This window comes from Anser anser (assembly GCF_964211835.1).
Source record: "Anser anser genome assembly, chromosome: 14".
Classification (NCBI taxonomy): domain Eukaryota; kingdom Metazoa; phylum Chordata; class Aves; order Anseriformes; family Anatidae; genus Anser; species Anser anser.
Window position 1 is genome coordinate 14340242 of NC_139735.1, and position 13098 is coordinate 14353339.

Here is a 13098-nt window from a genome sequence, read left to right on the forward strand (position 1 = left end):
TTTTTTTCCAGCAGTCAAAGAAAACCGTGCCAAAACAGAGAGGGAAGTTTCCAGCTCTGTGGTTACGAACACAGCTGCTTCCTCCCTTGTTCGGCCACCTTGAGCCATTCCTCAAACTTTTACCCATCAACCAGTTTTGAAAACTGAACCAGAGCAGAACACCACTTAACTATAGCACCGATCCTTTGCAGAGCACAGGCTGATGGGCACAAAAAAAGACAGCTTTCTCCCACATTCAGAAATACCGCTTGGCACAGACACCCAGGCTCTGTCCCCATCTGCAGGTGTCCGATCCCATTCACAGCAAGTGCCGCTGCTCAGCCATAGCCAACACGTGCCCCAAAGAGCACGGACACACGGCATCCTGCACTGCAGACCAGAGGCAGATAAGTGCTTACTCTGGTAGCCTTACAAGTGATTCTACACAGGATGAGCAAACTTAGGGAGTTTAAGAAAATCCCTTTGAATCGGTGGCACAGAAAGCTGGAAGAAGATTCAAGCCTCTGACTACTTATTCATGAGTTCTTTTGATTATCTTTTAAGAACAAAAAGAACTTTGACAAGAAATTCTTCCGCCACAAAAAGCCTATAAAGGGAAAATAAAGGGAAAAATGCTTTTTTTTCAAGCCTCTGATCTGTCAGCATCACCTGCTGCTGATGTGCATTCACTAACCAAGGAAAAGGACAGAATGAAGGAGAGAAATGGCTTTATCCTGCACAGTCCCAGAAGAGGAGCAAGGAGGGGTACCTTAGGCAACACCAGAGGCAACTCCTTAACCACACACAATCAATGCCTGTTTGAATTAGGGCAATTAGATCGGGTTCCTTCCCCCAGTTCAGAAGAGATCCTGATGTCTTTGACCTGCCATTTTGGTAGAAAGCCATTACTGATTCGGGATTGATTTTAGCTAAATAAAGGTGAATTTGTTGCTTGAAAAGCCCTGAAGTTATCCTTCACTCGCTGCCCTTCCATCAGCTTGGTTTAACCATGCAATGAACACCCAGACACTGAGATCTTGCCCTCCCTCGGCAAGACCCCACCCTCCTCCAGCACCAGCATTCAGGGCTTGCTCCAGAGCAAGGGGCTGAAAAGATCGACTGGGGCATCCACCACCAGGGGCTGCAGGACCAGACCTCAGCTTGTCTTTTGCACAGAAAACTAACAAAACTTTCTAGTTTTGTTGTCATGAGACAGCATCCAGTCACGGGTAGAAGTTTTCTTTCTGACCACGGCAACGCTGAACCACCCACGGCCCATTCTGGGCCTCTGCCAAACTTCAGAGGCCTGCACACGACACAAAGAGGCATTCCTTCCTTTCGTCTGGGTAATACAAATATAGAAATCGCCAAGAACCGCAGCCAACCACCAGTGACCCGTGAGCCCAAGCCTGAGGAGTGCCGGCAGGCTGCTGCGGGCCTTCTCCTCACAGCGGCGAGGCCTCTTGTAGCAGTTGTCATTGGGCCCGATTACCGTTTCTGGATTTCCACCTGATCCTTATTGCTCCTGATGCTCCATCTGGAAGCCAAACAAACGCTTGCATCAAGCCTCCAGGAGTGCTGGGGAGAGGCAGCGCTGGCATTGATCACCCTGCTTAGCTCTGTGTAACTGGATTGCTTTCAGACACATATGCTAGTACCAATTCATTTGCACTTAACTGATCACAATTTTGTTTTGTAAGAGTCAAATAATGCTCAAGAGGCCTCATTAGTGCTACAGCACAACTTAATACAGCTGACTCAAAGGAAATCTCTCTTGTGAGAAGGAGCAGGTAAGCTCCGTGCCAGTCTAAATTCCACTGCAGACAGCAGAGGTTTACTCATTCAAGAAAAATTTCTTGGCAGTACGAAAAAGCACAATCCTTCACTCTAGCATACAGCAAAAGCCTTCCTTCATCAGCAGTGGGTTAGATTTCAGATCTCTCTCATTTCTTTAACCTATGAATTCTATCAAAATGCCTAGCACAAGATGTGAATGCTTTTTTTTCTTATATCGTCAAGTGCAGAAAAACCCTGCATTTTCCAAAACCTAACTATCGAGCATTGGTACTGACAGCATGAGCCACATGTATGAATCTACCTTCTTAGACTTCTTTTAAAACCACAAAGGAGCTGAAACCACATCATGAGGAAAAAAATCAAAGAAAAATGTACTTGCTGTACTTTCTTCTGTTGAAATCAGAAATTAACTTCATTGATTGTTTCTAAAGATGTGCAATGCAGCCAAGCAGGGATTATCAGCAGAACTGAAAGGGGGCTATGCATAACATAACCAGCCCATCGGGACTGCTGCTGGCTAACTCAGCCAGCACGGGACAAGGAATGCTCAGAGGGACAGGTTTTACTGAACTCGAAGCACCAGTTACCTGCCCACAGACTTTGCTGTGTTCAGGCTTCAGAATCCAGATTTGCATCTCTAAGCAAATAAACATCCCATATACTTATTCACCTTCCCATGTTCTCCCAGAGCCATGCGTATACTTGGGGAATTATGAAAATATCAGAACCCCTACCTTGCTCACACTGCTTGACCTCCGAAAACCTGATTTGTTCCGGATGATTACATCTCACACTATGCTCATTCACCCACTGCAGATTTGCTAAAATATTTGCACTGAAAGTCAGAACATCTCTAACAGTCCCTCAGTTGTTCTGGTTTGCTGTTTTCTGATTTAGTATTAGAAAAGTATCCCTGGCAGCCATTTCCTCTAACAGCACACACTCTCCTGAAACAAGCAGAAGACTCCAGAAAGATCCCAACCCTTTTACATTTATGCTTTGAATCCAAATAGCATATGTCATGAGAAACAGTCTAGAGAGGATGTATTGAATCACTGAACCCAAACCTCTGTTGTTGGTGGTCACTTGATTAATCGCCCATTTATCAATTTTAATCTTAAAAATAGTTTCTCACTCTCCTCCCTCCTATTCCACAGCTGATGCCAAACTTCACTCCTCTGGGGAGCAGAAACTCTTCTAGTTCCAGCTCATGCCGATTTTGCTTTTTAGCTCAAACAATTCTCTCTTCTGATGGATTTACAGACAGAAACAATCGCATTTTATTTTGTTAAGCTAAACCAAGGCAGGATCCACCCAGGGCTCTGCTTTTTGCCATTTCAGTTATCTTGCTCTTACAGACCGACAGCCAAAGCACTCAGCCCCAACGCCTCGTGTCAAGCTGGCTTCAGCCTGGCAGCAGCTAACTCTGAGGTGCAAAACACGCTGTTCTGTGTAACACACTTTGGGGAGGAGAGATCTGCCAAAATAAATGAATCCTTTTGGTTCCGGCATCAGGAGATACTGGAAGACAGCACCCTTACATAACTGGAAAAGAAAAGGGAAGGCACAGACAGAGGGGACATTTGGCCAGCCAGCCAGGTTAGCATGCTCTGCTTTGGAGGAGCGGCTATGAATCTGAATTTGGTGAAAGCCTCCATCAGCCCAGTGCAGAAACATCAGACCAACCAGTGACACACTGGGAAGAGACCGAGGCCACAGTTCATTCCAGCAGAAGCCCTGGCTGCCACCAAAGACGACATTCTGCCCTCCTCTCCTTCCCACCGCCTTCCTGCAGCAGCTCTCACTCAGCCTGGAGACCCTGGGGGGTCAGCTCCCAGGGCATGGTGCACATCAGGATGTAAGGAGAGATACATTTTGTCTCTCAGGATTTGCTCTCTCAGAGCAGTGTGAATGGCCAGCATTTATTTTTAATGACAGAGAAAGAACAGGTGAGAAAGAATAGGCTTAACGACATTTCAGTTCTTTGCTGAGCAGCTTTACTGGCTGCAGAAACCAACTGAATATAGAAAAGCCTATCAGCACTTCGAATGATTAGAATAATTTGACTCTTTCTAAAACTCTGAAGCATCTTTTCGACATCTTTTCTACCCTAGGAATCACATATTTTTAGGACTTGCTTCTGCTCAAGCAACTGACAACTGCTGTAACCTGATCAGTTAGTGCTGCCAGCAATATTAGACCAGAACCTCCCTCAGGTGCTTTGCAGCACTCCAGGTGAAAAGGGATTTGCTTCCTGCATGGCGGCACCTCCCTGAGCCAACACACCTTGTGGCCACACTGCCTGGCATGGTCCCAGGCTTGTGGGGCACAAGGAAATTGATTTTGGAAACAAAAGAATGCTAGGAAGGAAAAGCATTGAGAATTAGGACCCTGGTCAGACCAGGCAGCAGTCTGGAGGCTACACCAGGCTCCGTAGCTCCAGACTGCAGCTGGGCTGAGAGGGACCTTGTTCTCCCCGTGTCCATTCCATGTGCCTGTAAAAGGCCCTATGGTAACCCAGGTGTTGCCTCGTGATTAAACAGGACCTGGGTGATCCCTGAGAGCAAGCAGAAAGTACAAGCTAGAGAGAAAAAAATGACTATATTCCCATAGGGATTCTGAATCTCCAGATGGCACTGTAACATCATCCCAAAAAGCAGATGGTTTGGTACAATAGGAAATATGGTAACAGCTGAGACAATTTGACTACTGTGCATAATTACTCATTCCATTGAAACCATGATTTATAGGCTACAAAAGCTAAAGCTGCCCTTTCAATTTAAATCTTAAATATTAAAGCTTCATGCATATTGTGTGCCTAGCAGCTGTAAGAAAACAAACTGCTTTTCCTAACAACTTGACATAAAACAGCACCTCACCATCACTCCCAATTAATATTAAGACCTTTGGTGAGGTCTTTCGAAAGAGTTTAGGTCACAAGTTAAACGCACTTGTTTATCGTCGTTATTACCCTGGGAGGTAATGCCTCTGGTACTGCAAAATGACAGCAAAATTAGGAGAGGCAAGGGATAAACATCAGACCTGCTGAGAGCTGCAAGGCTGAAGCTGTCTGTTTTGCATCCTGGCTGCTGGTACAGCCAGCTCCTCCTCTCAGCACAGAGCAGTGCTCTCCTGGGGAGGATTCCCAGCCAGCACAGCAAGGAAGGTATTTCAGAGATCCTAGCAAAACACTGGTTAAGAAAGCACTGAGTTCTGTCCCCACTGTAGGTGGTCATATTGCGTTACACCATCTATTAACCTTTTGAACTCTGTGTTAAAAGCCATGTGTTTTATTACTGACTGGTCAAAGCACGAAGAGGTTTCAGAATGGCAGTCTTCAGTAGTCAGACTGAACTTTGCACATGAAATGATGACTTCCTACATCCAGCCAAGGCTGCAGAAACATAACACACGAACCAAACAGAAAAACACAGAGAGCTGTGCTGTGCCTTGGCTGGAAAAGTCAAGTATGCATGGGAGATGGGTTTCAATCAATTCCAAGAATGTGTCAAAAAAAACGAAAGGCTCCTCTCAGCGTCCAGCAGGTTTCCCTCTGGGGAAACCCATTTAACATATCTCAGCTTTATTTTGGCAAGGTTCCAACCAATAAATTTGACTTTCCAAAAAAAAAAAAGCAGCATTTCAATATTTCAGCTACTGTCTTACTGCAACTGTCCTATAGGGCAACTTAAAAATGACGTATTTACTAGGCTAGCTCAATACTGATCTATTAATCATCATAAGTCATCACCTGGTACAAAACACCTGTGTGACTAAATCCAGACCCTCAGGCAATCATGTAACAAGCATTCAGTCTTCAAGGTCCACAAAACATCTGCTCCACATAGCCTCAAAATTCCTATTTCTATTTATGATGATTTGTCCCTAAGGGGCACCAGCAGGTGACCTAAAAGTTGAGGTTCACAGATCCGCAGAGACCCTGTCAGGGAGAATTTGGCTGCGGTTGAGGTTCACAAAGACCAGCACAGCACTGTTGTATGCATGTAGTTGTTCCAGCCGGCATGCTCCCTGCTTTCACCTAAACCTGCTCTCTATCCCCTCGGTCTTGATATCCATTTACTTTTGATGTCTGTTTGGCTCCTGCCACTCCAGCTTTGTTCACTACTTACACTGGACTTGGTAGTCCTCATATGCTCCAATAACATCCTACTAGAAGAGCAAGAACTCTACAAGCTAGGAAAAGGGGAGAAGGGGACAAAATCCTGAGCATCTAATCACAAGCGAACAGTGTAACTCATATTTGAGCACTGGGAACTGACAAGAATTAAATAAAAAAACATGAAAACATTTTCAGATTATCGTGAAGTACGGACACAGTTGAGGAAACTGCAAGTGTGTTTACTGACAGGGAACAAACTTAATGAGTATCGTGTGCTGAATATTCATCCAAAACCAGTTTTAGGCAGATTATGGTGACTTAATTACTAAATGATGAGGTAGATCATGAGCTCATTTTGCTGTGGCAGTGGAGATATAGTGCAAACCTCCTGATATTTAGTGGGGGAATGATACAATACGCAGCTGAGCAGTTCAGGCTGGTAGGGATACATACATATTAGACTTAGTTCACTGCAGTATTGTTCTTACATTTTTAAATCCTCTGTAAAGCACTTGAAGTTCTCTCTTAGTGAAATTGGTTTGTGCTTCAAGCTGTTCCAGTCCTTCGGGTCTATGGCACACTGTAGTCATTTCTAATTCATCTTCAATTCTATCTGAAAGAGAAGACAGGAAAATATTTATTTTGGTTGTTGCCTTTACTCTGTTATAATGATGGACAGGACAGATTGGATTTCAAGAGCAACAGAGAAAAAAAAGAAACCATCAATGGAACTGATAACTGTATTCAACCTCTTGAAAGCAAAATAAAAGCCATATGAGTAAAGCAGTAGCTCATGTTTGTTATTGGGGCTGCCAATTGGCACCCCATTCACAGAGCCAAAACCGATGGTGAGAACAGAAGGGTAGGCAGCAGATACGTTGCTCCAAAAGGCAACACCAGATATCTCTTATCTAAATATTGAAACAATGCTGAGAAATAGGCCTTTCAAAGTACTTGCTTCAAAGAAAGCTGTACAAATATAAGTAAGAGAGCAGACATGCTTAAGCATATTAGACAATGACCTTACACTAAGGGAAACTCTTCTGTATACTAACCCAAATGCTTACTAGAGGAAACACTAAAGGTCACATTCATCCTAGTAGAAATTCAAATTACATCCACAGCTGCTGAATCTGGAGTAACACCAGCCTGCATCTATATGGGCTTTTTAGGGAAACTGAGAAGCAGTGAAAAATACATATGTGTATTTTCTTCAAGAGATCACTCTCCCACAAGTAAGAAAAACTCCTGTGACATCACATCCTACGATATCTTAACCTCACCTCTTTTCTGAGTTGCCTTTTTACCTGTCAAGTCCCTTTCCCCAGCAGTACAGGTAATGCCCAAAAACATAGAGGTGCTTAGCATATGTCAATTTAAGATTACCTAAACTTCAAAAACCAGATGCAGTTTTCAACTGACATAAAAACCCCAACTATATCCACACATCATTTGGCATAAAAACTAGTACTTGCCTTCAAATTGTTTTCATTAAAGTGGTCATCGACTGCTTCACTATCATGGACCACACAACACACATTATCATCAAAACAACTCAATATCTGCCTTGTGAAAACATGTTAGGTTATTGGGTTCAAGTGTAATACAGTAGTTCTTGCTAAAAGACAAGGATTGCTCTAGGAATGTGCAAGAAAATGGAGTCGCTCTGAAAAAAGGCAAGGCATGAATTCTGAGCAGATTGGCTCAGGGAATCAACAGACCATAACAAACCTATTCTTTTGTAAATTAATAAATTCTGTACTTACAAGTGAACATTATTAAGGGAGGACACACACAAGTGAGTCATCATGGTTAATTAATCTTGGTTCATTATTTCTGGATTAAGAAATCAAATCGAATATTGGTGAGATCAGGTTGGGTTATAATCGGTCCTCCTGTCCCCAGGGTCTGGGGTTTCAAAGTCAGCATGTGTGGGGCTCAAACAGCGAAGGCCCCTTGTACAGCACCAGGAAGTCTTTTGCCGTGCCCCTGCCTGCTCTTTCATGTCAGGTAAGGTAACGCCACTGCAGCTGGTTCTTCTAACCCGCAGTCCTGCTTGGAGTTATAGCTCACGTCTCACCACAGGGGTCAGAGCACACAGACAGAACAGCTTAATTATGCATGAAATATATAAAATCCAAATGGGCTTGGGATGAAATCTGGGGTTTGCAGCCATAGCTTATTTCAGCCCTTTCTGTAGTTAGAGGCTATCCCATCGATGAGAACAATGAAGTCAGCACCAAAGAGAAGCGATGGAGATGAATAACTCTGCACAGCTCTCAAAAGGCAGAGCAGAAATCTGGTAACTGACATGAGATAAACCACAGCCTATTTGCTACATATAGTTAAGATACGCAATGGAACTTGCTCCCTTGTTGACTGGAAAAGGTGGGGAGGAAGAGAAATCCTCCTTGTGCTCGTCCAGTTCACAACAAATGTCACAGTGTGTGCCAAACAGTGCACACTAATTTGAAGCCTTGTGGATTTTAAGCACACAATCCTATCGCAGTATTAAACATGCTGCAGTCATCGGCATGTTCAGCATGAGAAGCTTCAAGCCGTTCATTCTGGTTTCAAATTTTCCTGTGGAACTGTATAGGTTCAAGTCAGGAGAGTGCATACAGCTCCATGAGGTACCTCATGGAAACTTGTGGAGATTGACTTTCAATAATTCCTATGTACATGACAGAAGAGATTATTTTATTTATATATATATATATATATATATGCAGGAGATGTGTCTTGTTGGAGGTCTTAGGGAAAACCAGAGGAGAATAAAGGTAAGAGACTTTGTAATAGCATGGCATAGAACGAGAGTATCATGACCATTTATGATGCAGAAAAAGTGACTGCAAAGCAGCAAGGGGCATGAAGAGACCTGAAGGAGGCACCTTCTCCTTGCAAATGGAACACAGAGTCTAGGAATTCTCACTGCTGTTAGAGAAAGGAGATGGAGAAGGATGTCTGACAGAGGAAGAACAGATAACGTGAAATAAGGCGAAAGGGCCATTTTCTTTGAACAAGAACAGATGTCACAAAATGAAAGAATGCGGAAAAAAAAGCTGTGGAGAAAAACACAGTGGAGAAGAAAATCCTTAGAATGAGGGAAGGGAAATGAGCAGTAGAAAAAGGAAGAGAACAAAACCATTTAGAAAGGAGCCAGGTTAGGGAGAGTCACCACTAATGCATACATTGCATGGCAAACACCTTTTTATTTAACTGTTGGTTCACTGTGAGCTACCCAAAGTCCTTCACAAGGTGCGCACAAGCCCAGACTCCTTCCCTGCGTTTCCCTACTGTCCCCCAATGCAATGCAATAAGCACTTTACACGGGCCCCTGACCCTTGTTTCTTTATTCTGTCGGAAGCCATGCTGGCAGTATATGTGCAGGCTGGGCTCTGAGCCTTCCTCTGCTCTGTAACCAGCTAAGGATGTCCAGCCTTCCACTGACATTTGCTATTGAGTTCCTCTGAAGTTCTTTACAATTTCAATGTAAAACGTAAGACTAAAATGCTGGCTATTTAGTTTTGATATCCTATAATATAATTCAAAGAGAAAAACCTAAGCATGCTCACATAAGCAGCAAGGCCAGTAAGGGGAGCTAGCCTGGGGGATTAATCTCATTTTATTTGCACCCCCCAAGATGTGGTCAGCCACATTGTTTCTACAGAGGCAGGAAAGGTCCATCTGGGAAAAGTCACACTCCTAACAAAAAGTATTTCAAGACAACTAATTTTTATGAGTATATTTGCCATTTATTTTCCACCACCTCCTTCTTAAGCAACCAGTTTTCCAAAGCACTTACTGGAATTTCTGTTTGTATTCTAAAGCCAAATAATTAAAGAAAGGTCTCACTCACAGAAAACTTGCTCAATAGCTCTATGTAGTTTAAAAAAAATAAAATCTATGGAACTACAGCTCAAAGCTCATTCTTTTGACTTACCCAGATGTCCTGTATATGAGTAGACTGAAAATTAGGAACTTGAATTTTTTTTCCCCAAACATTAAAAAAAATATATATTATTTGATGAATATTTAATTTAATAAGGACATATTGTCTTTGATAATACTAGCCTCATCCAATGAATCATTACTCCAAAAGAGTGCAACTCATCTCCTTCAGCTTGCCCTGCAAGTCGTTCCTACAGTTGGTTCACGGGCTTTGGTCCCACAGAGCAGGTATTTCTAACCCACATTACTGTTGCAGGTCCCTTCCTTTTTCCATACTGATAAATGCGTTGCTTTTCTTTGTAACAGAACACAAAACAGAAGTTATGAAAAATTCATCCCTTTTAAAAGGATGCTCTATTTTTTCTGTGTTTTCTCTTCCAGAACCAGCATTAATCTCTGTCTCTGAAGAGTGTCTGATGGTTGCCTGCAGGTTAACCCTTGCATTCTGCTCCTTTCTCCTTTCCCCCAGGAAATATCATGCAGCTTACCTTAAAAATAAATAAAAAAATAAATGAGAAGCTTTAGATCTGGCCAAGAGGGCACTCAAAACAATACCAGAACAGCAAATTTCCAGTATTTACACTTTGGAAACAGGGGAAATTGTTCCTACAGTGGAACATGCCCCGATGCAACAGAGCAGTCCTGGGCATTTCTCAGCACCTCAGTGGGGAAAATAAACACGACAGAATTTTTAGGTCCTTTTATCACTTCCTAACAAAAAGCTGTTTTCTGTGTTTTTTCATGATCATACTGATCTGTTTTAAAAGATAAAACTCTTCTTTTAGGATTAACTTCACATTAATAGGTCTCACAGATCAAACCTTCCCTCCCACGTGTCTGTCAGGTGCTTACATTTAAACTTTGCAGCTGCCACCCAATACTCACCACCTTCCCCAGCTCCATCTTCTTCCATCCCTGCTCCCTACCAGCGAACACGCCTGGCTCTGGCGCCAACCCACAGGCCAGGAAGACCTGCCTGCAAGAGCCCTAAGGGCAAATCCATCCCTTCCAACTCAACTGTTCCCCCCCAAGCAGGTTTCTGTCGTTATTTGCTTCTGTCTCATGTTTTAAGTCAGCTTTTATAAACCTTTATCTTCTGCTCTCTGACACCCACAGTAATCTCAATAGCAAAAAAGGAGACTGTCACTTCCCCATCTACCACTGCCTTTCATCATGCACATTGTATTACCCCTTATTTACATTTTCATTAGCACACTGGCTCAGGCCCTCCCAGCTCTCCAGGATGGCGCTGGATGAAATACAAGCCATCGCACTTAAAAACATTCCTCTTTTCTTCAGATGACACTCACTTTATAGTGATGAGCACAAGTGGCTGTACAACGATACGTGAAGATGTACAGTTTCACCAGGAAAGCACGATGTTAAGATATTTTATCTAATGTCCTGTTCTTCCTTGCTTTCGTCCTGTTTAAAGCTTGACTAACCTCCTGAGATCTGAATGGGGGAAACAGGCACGGCAGTTTACGGTTTAAACAATTCTCACCTTCTTCTCTTTCAATTCAAAAGTGCACAGACCCAGATGAGTGTGGATAACACAAGGGATGTGCACGGTCCCTGTACTGCCCAGGAGCCACCCATGACCAGCACAGCAGAGATCAGATACTCCTGGTGCTTACAGCACCCTGCTGAGCTTTTCCTCCGCACCCCAGCCCTGGTAGAAACGCACCCAGGCGGGATCCTTTCCGTGCCAGATGGCTGCAGCGAGCTGTGCCCGTGACTGAAGGCAGCACGCACAGCTTGGCAGGGGCACCACTTGCTCGGGCACTCACTCACGCTGGTGCGCTTGGGATTTGTTTAGAGCTGGAGGAAGGGGAAATAGCGCTTTCAGGTTTAGAGTTTGCCCCAGGCATATTTTTATGGCTGCTTTAATAGCAGGGTATGAATTCCTGGGGCTGGCAGAAGCACCCGTGGTGATCTTACTACAAAGTAGGTCCGGGTTAGAATAATTGCCTAAGTTTACATTTTGGGGGCAAAAAATCATCTCTATTTGCTTAAGGCCATCGGATAGGCACATTTTGTGTATCAAACAAAATAAATAGTGGCTTCACTTTACAAAGAAAAATACTCCTGACGTACTTTCATGCACATGCATATTTTATGGATTGCTGCTAATGAAAGATATTGCATTTCATTTCTCTTCTGCTTGCTCAACAGCAGAGAATGAATTTTCATTAGAGTAGGTCAATATTTTAACTGAATACACTTTGGAAATTACTTGACAAGGCTTGGTTTGTACATCCTTTGATATCTGTTCTAATTTTAACTTTTGCTATCTTTACAATTTGAAGATTTCCACACTTAGACTGTCTGCAAACGTGCCTGTCTTTCACTGCTGTAAGCTCTGCTGAACACAACTTGCATTTCTCCAAGTGATAAACCAGAGTAATTTAAGCCCATTCATATAAAAGCTGTCTTGTACAGCTACGTGCTTCTTGACAAAACAGTTTCACCACTGAGGAAAACAGATTTTCAGCCACATCTGCCTACTGCTTTATATCACAGAACCAGGCAGAGGGACTCAGTCCCACGTTAAAGACAGTGAATCTACTTAATTTGAAGAAAGATGACCTGCTCCACTATTTCGCTTTCCCAGATCTTTCCATTCCAATGGACACGGGTACATTTATCTGCCATGGTACAGAAAAAGTTGTTTCATTGGCAGTTGATCCTAAAACAACATCAGAACTGTAAGGCATAACCAAGACAACTACCTAAAGGGGGGCACTGCCCAGAGCTGCCTGGCAAAAAGCAGCACCATTACCAGCAGGGGCGGGCGATGGGGCAGGGCACGACTCGAGTCCTTGTAAAGCCCTCTGCTGATAGGACACCATCTAGCAGTCACTTCAGCTCCTGATTTCCATACAAAAACATCTAACCAATGTTGTCGAGATCCAACAATCCTTTTTGCATAAGGGAAACAAATTAATCACAGACGACGCTCAAGTTGTGTACTATAACATAGGAAACAATTGCATGCTATTTACCAGCTGCTTTTTCGGCTGTGGCTTTGAATGACCCTTGGGCCCAAATTTATTAACCTGCCCATCCATCCTCTGGCCGGCAGCTGCCTCTCCACAAGCAGCCCTTGCACCAAAGCCAGCCGCCCTGGTGAAGTGCCTAAAGACACCACAGCACTCCCAGAGGCTGGTGCCCAAGCAGCAGTGATGCCTCCCTGCATCCCTAGGGCTGGCCAAGGATAACCAAGGGACTAAAAGAGTTTAAATGGAAAC

The 13098-nt window shown here is 43.5% G+C and overlaps 1 protein-coding gene across 10 annotated transcripts in view; it reads right to left on the reverse strand.

Moving 5' to 3' along the window:
- KCNIP1 (potassium voltage-gated channel interacting protein 1) overlaps positions 1 to 13098 on the reverse strand; it is a 256038-nt gene that overhangs the window by 24416 nt on the left and 218524 nt on the right. For 9 of the 10 annotated variants that reach the window (XM_083798237.1, XM_083798238.1, XM_083798243.1 and 6 more), the window contains one exon: positions 6385 to 6509. In XM_083798237.1, coding sequence (XP_083654363.1) covers positions 6385 to 6509 — 125 coding nt within the window. The remainder of the gene's footprint in view (positions 1 to 6384; positions 6510 to 13098) is intronic. The other variant, XM_083798242.1, reaches the window with a different exon arrangement.